The sequence below is a fragment of the Choloepus didactylus genome, chromosome 2, assembly GCF_015220235.1.
Source record: "Choloepus didactylus isolate mChoDid1 chromosome 2, mChoDid1.pri, whole genome shotgun sequence".
Classification (NCBI taxonomy): Eukaryota; Metazoa; Chordata; class Mammalia; order Pilosa; family Megalonychidae; genus Choloepus; species Choloepus didactylus.
In genome coordinates, this window is record NC_051308.1 from 226,074,520 (window position 1) to 226,087,566 (window position 13,047).

The 13,047-nt window shown below is 54.6% G+C and overlaps 1 protein-coding gene across 1 annotated transcript in view; it reads left to right on the forward strand.

Annotated features, from left to right (window-relative positions):
• The window catches only part of MYOM3 (myomesin 3), a 54,617-nt gene that overhangs the window by 12,380 nt on the left and 29,190 nt on the right, over positions 1-13,047 (forward strand). Inside the window, exons 9-19 of the mRNA XM_037828182.1 lie at positions 100-261; positions 906-1,047; positions 2,137-2,336; positions 2,913-2,966; positions 3,310-3,437; positions 4,467-4,650; positions 7,067-7,241; positions 9,517-9,638; positions 10,070-10,257; positions 10,519-10,645; positions 11,707-11,885. Coding sequence (XP_037684110.1) covers positions 100-261; positions 906-1,047; positions 2,137-2,336; positions 2,913-2,966; positions 3,310-3,437; positions 4,467-4,650; positions 7,067-7,241; positions 9,517-9,638; positions 10,070-10,257; positions 10,519-10,645; positions 11,707-11,885 — 1,661 coding nt within the window. The remainder of the gene's footprint in view (positions 1-99; positions 262-905; positions 1,048-2,136; positions 2,337-2,912; positions 2,967-3,309; positions 3,438-4,466; positions 4,651-7,066; positions 7,242-9,516; positions 9,639-10,069; positions 10,258-10,518; positions 10,646-11,706; positions 11,886-13,047) is intronic.

Consider the following 13,047-nt stretch of genomic DNA (forward strand, 5'->3'; position numbering starts at 1 on the left):
AAACCGAGCCTCTGGCCATGGCCACAGCAGCCCCGCCCGCTGCGGGTTCCCAAGTGAGGCCCAGAGCCCCCCACACTCACACGGGACTCCCCACCGCAGGGAGGTTGCTGAGGCCCTCAGGACGCCGGCAGCTCCTCTACACAGACCGCCAGGCGTCCGTGAAGGTGTCCCGCACCCACAAGGAGGACGAGGGCCTCTACACAGTCCGGCTGCCCTCGTTCTTTGGGGTCCAGGAGCAGAGCGCCTATGTGTTTGTGAGAGGTGAGCCGGGGCTGCAGGCAGGACGGGCAGCTGGGGCCCGGAGGCCGGACTGCTGCCCCAGACTGATCTGCTGTGGGCCCCTGGGCTCGCCTCTGCCTCTTTGGGCCTCCATTTCCCAGCTAGAGGGCAGGGGTGTTGGGCTGGATTTTCTCCAAGAATCCCTGTGGCATCCTGTGACCCTCCAAAAGAAGGAGCCGGAGAGTCTGAGGCTTGGGAGGGCCTGGGGAGGGAGAGCTCAGTGTGGAGCTGAGATATAATTCTGGTCACTGGTCGGGTTCTGCCTCCAAGTCTTTTAAACCCGATCTGGGTTCAAATCCTACCTTTGTCAATTCACTGACTAGTTGGCCTTGGGCAAGTCACTTTGCTCTCTGAGACTCAGTTTCCCCATCTATAAAATGGAGAGTTACTATGGGGCTCATAGATTAATTCTGCCACTTGTTCAGGTGTGTGGTGTGGAATGGGACCCTAATAAATAGTACCACCCACCCCACCCTGTTCTGCTGCTTGAAGGGGGGGGGTGTTAGAGATCAAAGGTGAGCCCCTGGAGGGTTATGGAAGAGAAAACACTGGACAGGAGAGGAAAGGGCTTTTGCCAAGTGGACATTGACCAGAAGCCTGTCTACCTGTTACCCCCGGGTCTTCAGATGCTGCAGCCGAGAATCCCGGGGCCCCAGGCTCCCCGCTGAGTGTCCGATGCCTGGATGTGAACAGAGACTGCCTCATCCTGACCTGGACGCCACCCAGTGACACCCGGAGCAGCCCCATCACCAGCTACTCCATTGAGCGGTGAGTGGCTCTCATGGGGGGTTGAGACCCTGGGGACACAGTTGTGAGGACAGGCATGGGGACCACAGGAGGCCCCTGTCCCTGGCCTGGCCAAGCCCTGGCTCCTCAGAACAGGGCAGGAGGTCGACTGCGTTGTATAATTTAGGGACCCAAGAAGGCCACCTCTACCGCCAGACCCCTGAATTCCACTGAAGGCAGCCATGGCGTCTGGGTTGCTCTAAAGCATGAGCTGACCCTGGGAAGGGGACGCAGTGAATAAGGGCTTGCAACCTGAGCACAAGAGAAACTGTTGACCATTTCCTCCCCAAATGCCAGACAGGCACAGGGTAGCCCTGACCCCAGAGGCAGGGGACACAGTCAAATAGGGAGAAGACCAAGCAGGGGGCGGGGCATGGAACCTCCCACCTCCTCACCTGCACCTCGTGACTGTGCACCATGTGCACGCCTCACCCCATGCAACCCTACAACAACCCCTGTATCAAGGACAGGACTATGCAGGAGGAAATGGGGTACATGGGGAGATGGCTCTGCTCCAATCACACTGCCTACCTGAGTCAGAGCCAGGGTTTGGACCCACTTGGGACCGGACCGTGGTGCCGAGAGGGCGCTGGGGCCCAGGCTCGGAGGGTCAGTCTGGAAGGCACACTGGCGAGGGAGTGGACGGCCCTCAGGTGAAACCCTGACCCTACCGCTCAGGAGCCGTGGGACCGTGGGCAAGTCATTTCACCTCTCTGAGCTGTGGCGCCACATTTGTAGAGTGCGGACAGCCACGGCCACCTCCTAGGAGTGTCCCGAGGTTTAAATGAGATGCTGGGTGTGAAGGGCACAGCTCAGCTCCAGACACACAGGGAAGCTCCATGAAAGGCAGTTGCTATTTTGATTAGTGTCAAGGTCAGGGAGGGTGGGAAGGCCTCCTGGGACCCCAAGTTGGAGCCAAGCTTTTAAAGTGGAGAGCAGGGCTTTGGCTCGGATGAGCTGGGCGGGCAGGCTGGGGGGTGAGGGTGGGGGTGGGGGTGGCCCTTGCAGAGGCACCGAGCGGGGAGGTGTGAGTGGGGAGCAGGGGCTGAACGCGGGGGCCTCCCTCCACAGGTGCCAGGGCGAGTCTGGGGAATGGGTGCCCTGTCACGAGGCGCCCGGGGGGACCTGTCGGTGCCCGATCCAAGGCCTCATTGAAGGGCAGAGCTATCGGTTCCGGGTGAGAGCTGCGAACAGAGCAGGCAGCAGCCTCCCTTCCAAGCCTTCCGAGCTGGTGGTAACGGGTGAACCTGATGAAGCCCGGAAGAAGACAGGTGGGTACAGGGCCCCTGCAGGGACCTTCCACAGTAGCGATCCGGGAATGCTTCACACAGAGGCAGGCGGTGCAGCCCCTGATCCAAGCCCCGTTACAAGGGGCAAGATGCAGCTCAGCCCTCAGGAACCCTTAGTCTGGTGGGGGAGACACAACCATTCTTAGGAGATGTTAAGGGAGAACTAAAGCACCTTCTCTGGGTACCCCTAATCTGAAGGGAGAAACCACCCTGCTCTCGGGAGCTGCCAGCCTGAAAGGGGACATGCAACCCAGCCCTCTTGGCCCCAGGTAACAGCTCATCACTTCTTCTCTCTGTCCCCATTTGTCCCATGAGGACAGAGCATCACTCTGGGTCTGAAAGCAACTTTGCTCTACTTTGAACCCATGAGGACACCAAGGCCCAGAGAGGACCAGCGTGAGGTCAGGCGACGAGGGGCTGCAGGGCCAGGACGGGGAAGCAGTGGGCGGATTCAGAGCCCAGAGCAGGGCAGACCCTGGCTTGACACCTTCTCCTGACCAGCACCCCCCAACACTGCACCTCCATCTCTCCCCCAATGGGCTCCATTCTCCACCCTAGAGATCCCCTTTGACCTGGGAAACAAGATCACACTCAGCCGAGATGACTTTGAAGGTACGTGTGAGCTTCCTGGATGCTTTGCCCCAAGACTCCAGCCTCCTTTATGGTTCTGGAACTCTAGGCACAAGCTGGCAAAGAGGCAGCCGCTGTCCATGTGCAGGATGTGGGAGGTGAGGGTGGGCCGGAGGAGGCCAGGGTTCTTGGGGTGACTGTGGCCCCTCTCAGAGGAGGGAGCCCTTTGGGGTTGGGCCCCAGGTCTACCCTGCCTGGCTGGGTGACCTGGAGCAAGTCCCTGCCCCTCTCTGGACCCCAGTTCCCTCCTCAATGGAATGAGGGGCTGAGATATGGGGTCTCTGAGAGCCCACCCATCTCTGCCCCTGGATGATTCCGATTTCAGATTCTGTGACCATCCCCTCGGCCCCAACCAATGTCCATGCCTGCGAGATCCGAGAGGCCTATGTGGTCCTGGGCTGGGAGGAGCCGAGCCCCCGCAGCAAGGCCCCACTGACATACTCCCTGGAGAAGGTACAGAGACCCCAAAGGCCCCAGCCCCAGGCGAACCTGAGAAGTAGGCCTGTCGTGGGACCCCGGGTGTGTGTGGGGGGAGGTGCAGGAGGTTCTGAGAGACCCTGGCCAGTGCCCTCGGGGGAGGCCGCCAGAGAACAGGAAAGAGTTCCCTGCCTGGAAGGCCTGAGGGTGGCCCTGCACCGAGGCAGGGGGAGGGATTAACTGATCTTTGAAGGTCACCTCCAGCCCTGAGAGGCCAGTGACCGACAGCAGTTCCTGAGGCTGTTCATTGAAATAGATACAATTAAGAGGCACAGAAGACAATGCTAAGAGCCACCGTTTCCTGGGTGATCCCCACCGATGCCCACCTAGCCCCGTGCTCAGTGCTCATACTCCACTCTAGCCCCAGGACCCCCATAGGGTCAAGCCCCTCTTCTTGGCAGGGCTGTGCCGGGAGGAACACTAGGCTGACCCCCACCAGTCAGGGCCTCGACTGATAGCACTAGGAGGAGGTTCTCACTAGGGACAATGTGGGGACAGGTGTCTGGAGAAACCACGAGGAGGGGCTGCATGTGTGGAGTGGGTTCACAGTGGAGGGGAGCTGAGGGCCCAGCGAGAACCAGTATGGGCGTTAAGATACCAATTCAAATCGTGGATTGTGCCATGTGATCCTGAGCAAGTTTCTTGATTTCTCTGAGCCTCAGTTTTCATCAGCATAAAAGGAAGAGCCTGCCCTGTGAGGATGAAATAAGACACGGCACACAGCAGGGCCAGCAGCCCAAGGAGATGTTCTTGACTCTGATCTCCCCAGAGTCCAGATCTAGCATCTCATCACTTGCTGGGCCCAGCACAGTGCCTGGCACACACTAGGTGGACAGTAAGGGGTTAGGAAATTTCCAGGGGAAAGCTCTGGCTCGATGAGCCTCTCTTTTTGCTTGCACAGCTGATCCTATCTTTCTGACATGAGAGCATGTGGGGGGGTGCCCAACCCCTGCAACTGGCCTGTTTGACCCCGTAACTAATGCACTTTTCTCTCCTTTTTCACAGTCCATCCTAGGTAGCGGCACCTGGGAGGCCATCAGCACAGAGGACCCTGTGAGAGCCCCGCGATTCGCCCTTTTGGACCTGGAGAAAGGGAAGTCGTACCTCTTCAGGGTGCGCGCCATAAACCAGTACGGCATGAGCGACGCCTCGGAGCCCAGCGAGCCCATCACCTTGGGAGGAAAGCCAGGTGATGCAGGGGTCAGGCGGGGGGCGGAGCAGGCCGGGCTGGCAGCACCCAGGGCTCAGGACCTCATTTCCCAGTCCCTGTCCCCTCCCACCCATCATAAAGTGGAAAAGCAACATGCACTCAGGCCTGGAAAGTTTTAGGACGTCAGAAATCACATTTCTCGGGGCAGGAGGCTTATGGCAGTACAGGCATATATATATACACCCTTATGGGGGTGCTGGCATTTTTTTTGTCCCAGACCAATAATTTATAAGTTACAGGGTATGGGTCCAGCACAGGAGCTGAGTGTTCGTGAGTGGTCCCTCTGTCCTGAAGGTCTCTGAGCAGCCCCCCGAGGTCCTTCCTCTTGCATCCAGGCCTCATCAAGGAGTGTACCTTCTAAGCAGACCCCAGGCCCCCTCCCCAGTAGGGGCTGAGCCCCCCAGGCAGGACACGGCCCTTATCTGCAGCCTGGCTTGGCCTGGGCAAGTCCTCTGGGCCTAGGCTCCAGGGCACAGGTGATCCCTCCCATCTCCAGCTCCTTCCCGCATCTCCCAGCGGTGCCTCCATCCCTGGCCCCAACTTCCTGGGGCTTCCTCCCTCCTCTGAGGCCTCTGGGGTCTGGAGTTCTTTGCTCTTCAGTCAGATCAGATCAAAAGTTCCCTATCCCTGCCATCACCAACCAGCCTTCTAAGGAACCCAGAGTCAACCGTCAAAGAAAAGCCAGGTTTGCCACAGGTCCCATTTGGAGAAGATCTCAATGTCCTAGTTTTGCTCTGCTACAATAATCAATAATCTAGAAAAAAATGATCCTCATGGCAATATGAATGGATCGGTGAACAAGTGGTGTTTTTCTTTAATTCTGGTCCTGTCGACATTTGTGCTTGATTTGGGGCTTGGCCAGTGAGCAGTTTGTGATTGGGCCTGGGGCCTTCTTGGGACCACAAGCCAGCCTGAGAGCAAGGTTCAGGAACAAAGGAGAGGAGGGGAGGGGAGAGGAGAGGAAGGAACAGGAGAGGAGAGGAGAGAGGAAGGGAGTGAAAGAGAGGAGAAAAGAAACATTTCTTTGTATTATAGAAGTCAGTTTATTGTAGAAAAATGGGAAAATACAAAATAATAGCATAAAGAGAGAGAAAAAGAACCGCCTACTTACCCCGCATGATCCCACCAGCAAGATGTAACCACTGTTAACATCTGGACACCTGGGCTTTGGGCCATTCGTATATCGATGCATCTTTTTGAAAGTGCATTCCAACCATAGAAGTAGAGGTCTGCATTCTATGTCTAAAACTCAACATTGTATCACAGACATTTCCTCAGGTCATGAAATCCTCCTTGAAACCATGATTTTGGTGTCTGAGGACCACCCCAAACCAAGGATACCCTCCGCTCACATCCTTGCCCTTGGGTGGACTTAGTCCCCTAGACACGTGGGGCCCTTGAGGGGCCCCCTTCCAGCCCCTCCCCTCCACCCAGCCTGCACCCACCGCCACATTGTCTTCAATCCAAGAGCTTGACGTAGCCGACAGGACCTCCATGAGGCCCTGGTCCACATGTCTACTTCTCAGTACATCTCCCAGGCCTGGCGCAGTGCCTGGCTCAGAGCAGTCACTTTATAAATCCTGGATTGGCATTGCATGGACAGGGCAGAGGTCCACAGGGGAAGGAAGATGAGGCTCCAGAATTCAGAAGAGAGGGCAGGGCTGGAAGTAAAGACTGAGGAGTCAGCTGCAAAGACGCGAGGGTTGAACGCTTAGAAATAGGCAAGACCCTCCTGATGAGGAGAGAGAAGAATGGAGGAAGTCAAGAAACAGAAGGTTGGAGGAGCCCCACACTGAGGACAAAAGGAAGATGGGGAGACTCCAAAGGGTATGAGGAGTAAACAGTTTGAGAAGTAAAAAGAGAACTAGAGAGGTCATACACTTGCCATTTATCTACCTACCCACCCATCCATCCATCTGTTCCTCTGTCCATCCATCCATTGTCCATCTGTCCATCCATCCATCCATCCCTCCACTGATCCCTCTGTCCATTTAACAAATCACAGCAACCCCTACTTCAAGGAGCTTAGCCCCAGGGAGCCATGAAAATCAAGGACTTTCAAGGAAAGAAAAGCAAGTTTTCTAGAGAATGAAGATGAGGACTGAGGAAAGCTATTATATTTGGTGACTTCTGGAAGAGAGAGAAGCAACTCACAAGAAATAATGAGTGGGGGGATTTAATGAGGAAAGAGGAATTTTTGGGATATGAGAGTCTGGGGCACACTTCTGAGTCCTGGGGAAGAGCTGTCCGAAGCCCCAGGGCTTGTCAGGAATTCCTGAGCCCCCCTTGATAGCTGAGGGGCTCCTCCCTGCCTCCCCCTCAGTCCTACCCTTTCCCCTGCCTATTAGAGCCTGTAACCCAGCATCCTCACTCAGCCCGCCTTTCTGTTTTTCAGCTACTCTCCCTCCTCCAGCTCAAGTTCAAGCTCTCAGAGACACGCAGACCTCGGTCTCCCTGACCTGGGACCCCGTGGAAGGCGGCCCGGAGCTCCTGGGTTATTACATCTACTCCCGGAGGGTGGGGTCTTCTGAGTGGCAAACAGTTAACAACAAACCCATCCAGGACAACAAGTAAGCCGGTCCCCTGCCCCACCCCTTCCTGCCCCAAGACCGGCAGCCTCCCGTGGCACAGTGCTAACTGCCGGCCGCTGTTCCGTGCCCTTTTTACGTATTAGCTCATTGCATCCTAAGGGCAATCCTGGGAGGTCATGACTATTATTTTTATCACCATTTTGCAGATGAAGAAACTGAGGCCCAGAGGGGTTAAGTAATTTGCTGAAACTCCCATAGCTCATAAGTAGAGGAACTAACTGGGATTTGAACCCAGATTGTCTCTTGAGGGTCTCTTTTTGACACACTTGCCAAGTGCATGTTATTTGCAAAACTCATGGATGGAGATCCGTGACTGGGTCTCGTCCCTCTGGGAGCTTAGAGCTGAGAGAGGCACGATGTGCAGAGAGAGCAGCCAACAGGCTTTGGAGTCAGGGAGGCCCGGTTCAGGTTCCACGTCACCCTCACTTTCCTTGTGCCCCTGAACAGGAGACTCACCCTCTCTGAGCTGGGAAGGAGGGTGGGGGAGGTCAGGCTTCTGTCCTCTTGACTTCCCATCTCCTGTTGCCCTCTAAGGCCCCTCCTTTCTCGGTCGCCCTCAAACACCCTCATTCTCTCAGGTGTGCTGAGTCTCGAGGCTTCCAGGCTTGTGACTTCTCTCAGTTTTGAGGCTCTTAGGGGTAGAGGCTTTGGTGGGGACCCCTTCCCCTCCCTTCCTGTCAGCCAACTGACCCGGCCCTGCGTGCAGCTCGCTGGGCTGCTGTCACATGGGCCCTGAGCCCCAAGGAAATCTTACCCAGAAAAAGGGACAGGACCATGTCCCCATTGGTCTTTGGTGCTTCATGGCCAGCTATGAGGGGTCACTCATGACTTGTTACCAATAACAGATAAAGTTCCAAGTTGTAGAATAATTAGATTTGGGGGAAATTGGCTCCAAACCAAGGTTATCCTGTGAGGTCAGGACTATTATTTTGACATCCTTCCCCCCACTTGCCTTAGGATGTGCCTCCTTGGGGGGAGGGCAAGGGTTGAGGGAGACTTGGTTTGAAGGGCGTGGTATGTCCAGGGAAAGTGTCACACATGGGAATGTTTTCTGTTGCACGTGTCTTGGCTGGAAAGAGGCTAAACACGGCTGCCCAGGAGTCAGAGTATGGGGTTATGGGGTAAAGGGAGCTGGGTCGGGTTCACCTCTGTATCCCTTGGCCACACAGGACCTGGCTCACAGGAGAGGCTCAAAAATTGTCCAAATGAATGAACGAATAAATCATGAATGAGCAATCACTGGGCTGGGACTTGGGGGCCTGGGCTCCGGTCCAGGCTGATCCCTAATGCCTGCAGGCTCTTGGCACATCCCTTTCCTCCCATGGGAGTGCCTCCCAACCTGTAAAATGAAGAAACTGGATGACTTTCTCTGTAAGGTTTGCTCCAACATTCCCACATTCAAGTCTCCATCGTCATCTCCAAAATGGAGACAAGTAATGGTACCTTCCCCTGCAGGTGTGTGATGAGCACCTGAGCTCACCTACGTTTGGTGAGTGCTAGGCCATGCTCGTTGCAACCACTATCGTCATCATCATCATCAGCTGTCAACAGGGTCTGGTCTGGGGTCTGGTCTGGAGAGTCCCCCCAGCTTCACCTGTCCAGGTGTGGCCTGGACCACCCCCCTCAGTGCCTCCTCCCTCTCAGTAAAGGCCTGTCCCCCTTTAGATGTGTATGTCCCCAGTGGGGAGCTCAACACTCCAACAGCCTCAGCACCTGGTGTGATTGAAGTCCTGGGACTCCTCGGGGGCAAACAGCTCCCTGCGAAACAAGATGTGCTACAGGAAAATGTTGAAATGTGGAAAGGGAGATCAAGGTCCACAGTTTGGGTTTCATCAAGAGGGGCAGGATGAGAAGGACATTTTTCTATAAGGCTGGTTGGCCAGCATGTCCTCGTGAGTCACGGGATAACAGTTCTTATCGGGGGTCTTTGGTTTTGAATCACATCAGCACAGATGGAGTCATTTGTTCTTTTCAAGGACGAGGCCCAAAGCACTGTAGACGTACTCTGCATCTAGTGTCCATTTTAATGGGGGCTCTAGAAAAGCAAACATCCTTTAAACCTTGAGGATAAATGCTCCCTGGTGCCATTGCAGGCATTGCTATGGAGCAATATTTTTAGGTAAGAACTAGCCTAGCACCCTCAAATCCTATTATGCTGGTAGCCACTTATCCCACAGGGTTGTGTTGTTCTAGAATGTCCTAGAATGTCTCTGAGCTATTTGGCATCCCTGAATGCTGCACGTTTCTCTCCCAGGTTTACAGTTCCCGGGCTGAGGACAGGAAAGGAGTATGAGTTTTGTGTCAGCTCAGTCAGCGAGGCAGGGGTAGGTGAGCGATCGGCTGCCACTGAACCCATCAGGGTCAAACAGGCTCTGGGTAAGTCTGAAGTGGCAGGTCCAGCCTGCAAGCCTCTCGGGGCAGCCCTGGGGTGGGCAGAGAGCTGGGGGCATCTAGGCTTCCTCCTGGGGGTGTCCGCTCCCAGAGGCCAATGGGATATAAGTCCCACGAGCGGGGGTGGGGCTGAGCCTGACCACCCTGTCCACTGGGGAGGAAGTAGCGAGGGCCTGAGGCCATGGATGAAGCCTGGCCAGTTCTGGGAGGGGGAAAGACCCCCAGGCTCAGAAACCTGAGGCCCAGGTACCCTCCAGAGGCAGAGGCAGCATTCCAGAAGATGCCTCTGGGTAAGGGAATACCCCTTCCAATGGGGGGGTGCCCACTGGGGGAGGCTCCTTGGCTCCCTCAGGCCCCACTGCCCAATCCTGGCAACCCTGAGGAGCAGCTGCCCTCACCTGCTTACTTCTCCATAGCTATCCCATCTGCCCCGTACGATTTCATCCTCCTGAGCTGTGGGAAGAATGACATGGTCATTGGGTGGAAACCCCCCAAGCGTTGTGGAGGTGGCAAGATCCTGGGCTACTTCCTGGACCAGCATGACTCAGATGAGCTGGACTGGCATCCAGTCAACCAGCAGCCTGTCCCAACACGTGTCTGCAAGGTGAGGCTGGAATGTGGCCGCCATCCTCTCATCATTACTCGGGCAGGTGGAGGCCAGTGGTCGCTGTGTGAGGCCCTGAGGTTGAGAGACACCTCAGGTTCCTTCGCCTCAAGAACCCAGAGAATGCAGACCCACTAGGCCAATCTTGTTTAAAGACTCCAGAGACACACCTTCCTGCTTGGAATCTCTCCTAGCCACTGCACTTCTTCCCCTTTCCCTCCCTACCCTTGGCCTTCACAGTTTGTGTTTCTGCCCTTCAAGGTCAGCAACCTTCAGGAAGGCCACTTCTATGAGTTCCGTGCCCGGGCAGCAAACTGGGCAGGTGTTGGAGAGCTGTCGGCGCCCAGTGGCCTGTTTGAGTGCAAAGAGTGGACGATGCCCCAGCCAGGTGAGAGGCCCAGAGGTCCCAAAGCCCAGCACCTGCCCTCATCTCCCACCTCCCCCTGCCCCGAAGTGTGACCACTGAGATGAACACCACTGAGCTCCCTGAACATTCACGCTTGCTCTGTTGGTCCCTGACCCCAGACCCCCAGACCCCTCCAAAAACTGATCCTGTGATGCCTGACACAGACTGAGTCTTAACCCAACCTTAGAGGACTCCTGACCTTGGCCATAAACCGGCCCTCTACCCCCAGCACAAACTATCTCTCAACTGGACACACTAACTGAGCTATGATCTGGCCACAGACCTATCTCAAACCCCGAAAGCACATGGCTGAAGTGACCAGCTAGTCCCAGTTTGCCTGGGACTCTCCTGATTTTACAATTGAAAGTCCCGTGTGCCAAGAAGCCCTCAGCTCTGGGCAAACAGAGACTGGCAGTTGCCCTGCCCACTGCTCCCACAATCCCTGTAGCTTTCTCACCAATAGGCCCCTCCCCACCTAGGAAGGAGGAACCATGACCTTCCATCACTGTTCAGCAAGCTTCCGTTTTCTACACAAAACCCTGAGCTGGATGGCAGACAATTACCATGAGTGACCCTTCAGACAACAATTATATGAGCAGCTGATATTTGCTGTGTGCTTTCTAAGCAACAGAATCTTTGCATAAGTTGTCTCACTAATGCTCACTATGAGAACTCTCACTATCCCATTTTACAGATGAGGAAACAAGTAACTTGCCCAGAGTCCCAGTAGCTAGAATTCTGACTCCAGAGATCACTCCCTTAACCCTTACACAAAATACAGAAATGGCGAAGTCCTTAGAAGGATTAACGCTGTCTGGCATGGGGATGGGCAGGAGCAGGGAAGCTTCCGGGAGGAGTTGGCACTAAGCACATCTTGAAGCCTCCACTCTATTCCCAGCCTGGAGTCAAGGTTTGTGATGCAGCCAAGGCCAGCTAGGTCCCCACTATGCCCAGAGTAGGCACTTGCAGGCCTGGTTGTGACCGACGGGCTGACAATCCAGCCCACTGACCGGCTGGCCTGATGGCTGCCCCCTCCCCCACAGGGCCCCCCTATGACGTGCGGGCGTCCGAGGTACGGGCCACGTCCCTGATGCTGCAGTGGGAGCCCCCGCTGTACACAGGAGCTGGGCCTGTCACAGGCTACCACGTCAGCTTCCGGGAGGAAGGCTCCGAGCAGTGGAAACCAGTCACCCTGGATCCCATCTCTGGCACCCACCTGAGGGTGAGTCCCTGCCCCTCTGACCAGCCCTGAAGGCTTTCTTGCCATGGACATGACAGAACCACAGAGCATCAGCACCGAAATGTCCTTCAAAGGTCAGCCCTCGCTTAAGGGCAGCTGAGGCCCAGGTTGTAGCAGGCTGGGCCCAGGCCTCCTGCCTCTGGCTGCCTGGTGGTCTTACCCAGCTCCACGCTGGGCAGTCTTCCCTGAAGATTCACTCGATTATCAGCCAGATGCATCTGCATTTGAATATGCCTATCCCTTGGCCCAGGACTTCTGCTTCTAGAATTGAATCATAGAGAATTAATTAGGCACAAAAACCTAAGGACGATGGTGCTCACTGTAGTCTTTGGTATAACAGCAAAAATTGGGACCAACTTAACTGTCCATCAGTAGGGGGTTTGCTTAAATAAATTATAGTGTATCCGGGTAGTGTAAAGGACAAGCTAGGTTAAGAAGTAAAGCAGTGTAAGGAGTAGCAATAAAATGAAGAGTGAGGTAGGCCTATCTGTATTGTACTGACATGAAGATATAACCAGCATTTGTGGTTAAGAGACGATAAAAAGAAGCAGGAGACTTATATGCTAGATAATATACAATATGTATATATGTGAGTATGTGTGTGTTACTGTGCATATATATGTATGCATTTGTTGATTTAAATGAGAAACAAACACTCAACCCTTTGGACAAATAAGAAATCTAGACGAATATGGGTTTTATTCATTTGTGATAGTTGTGTTTTTTTCCCACACATCGGAAAAGAGAGTACGAATAAGCCTCTTCTGACATAACCAAGACAATTCACAAGTATTTATGCATTTCAGAAAACAAAGGTGTGGATTGAAACATTATTAGCAAACAGAAATTATTAACTTAAGCAATCAGGGAGAATTAGAGACTCTCTGGCCATCAAAGGCCACTCGCACAGGCCATAGCAACCACTTCTGCAGCCAGCGAGTCTCACAGCCTCTTTATCTAAGCAGCATTGATAAGGGCCGTTCTGTGACGGGGGTTAGGTTTGATTCTGAAGCTCTAAGGAAAGAGAATATTTTCTCCAGGAGGGTGTGCAATTTCAAGACCGCGCAATAGCATCCCAATAATTTGCACCAAGAGAAAAGAAGACAGGCTCACGAAGCCCAAAACTTACCATGTGGAAAGAATA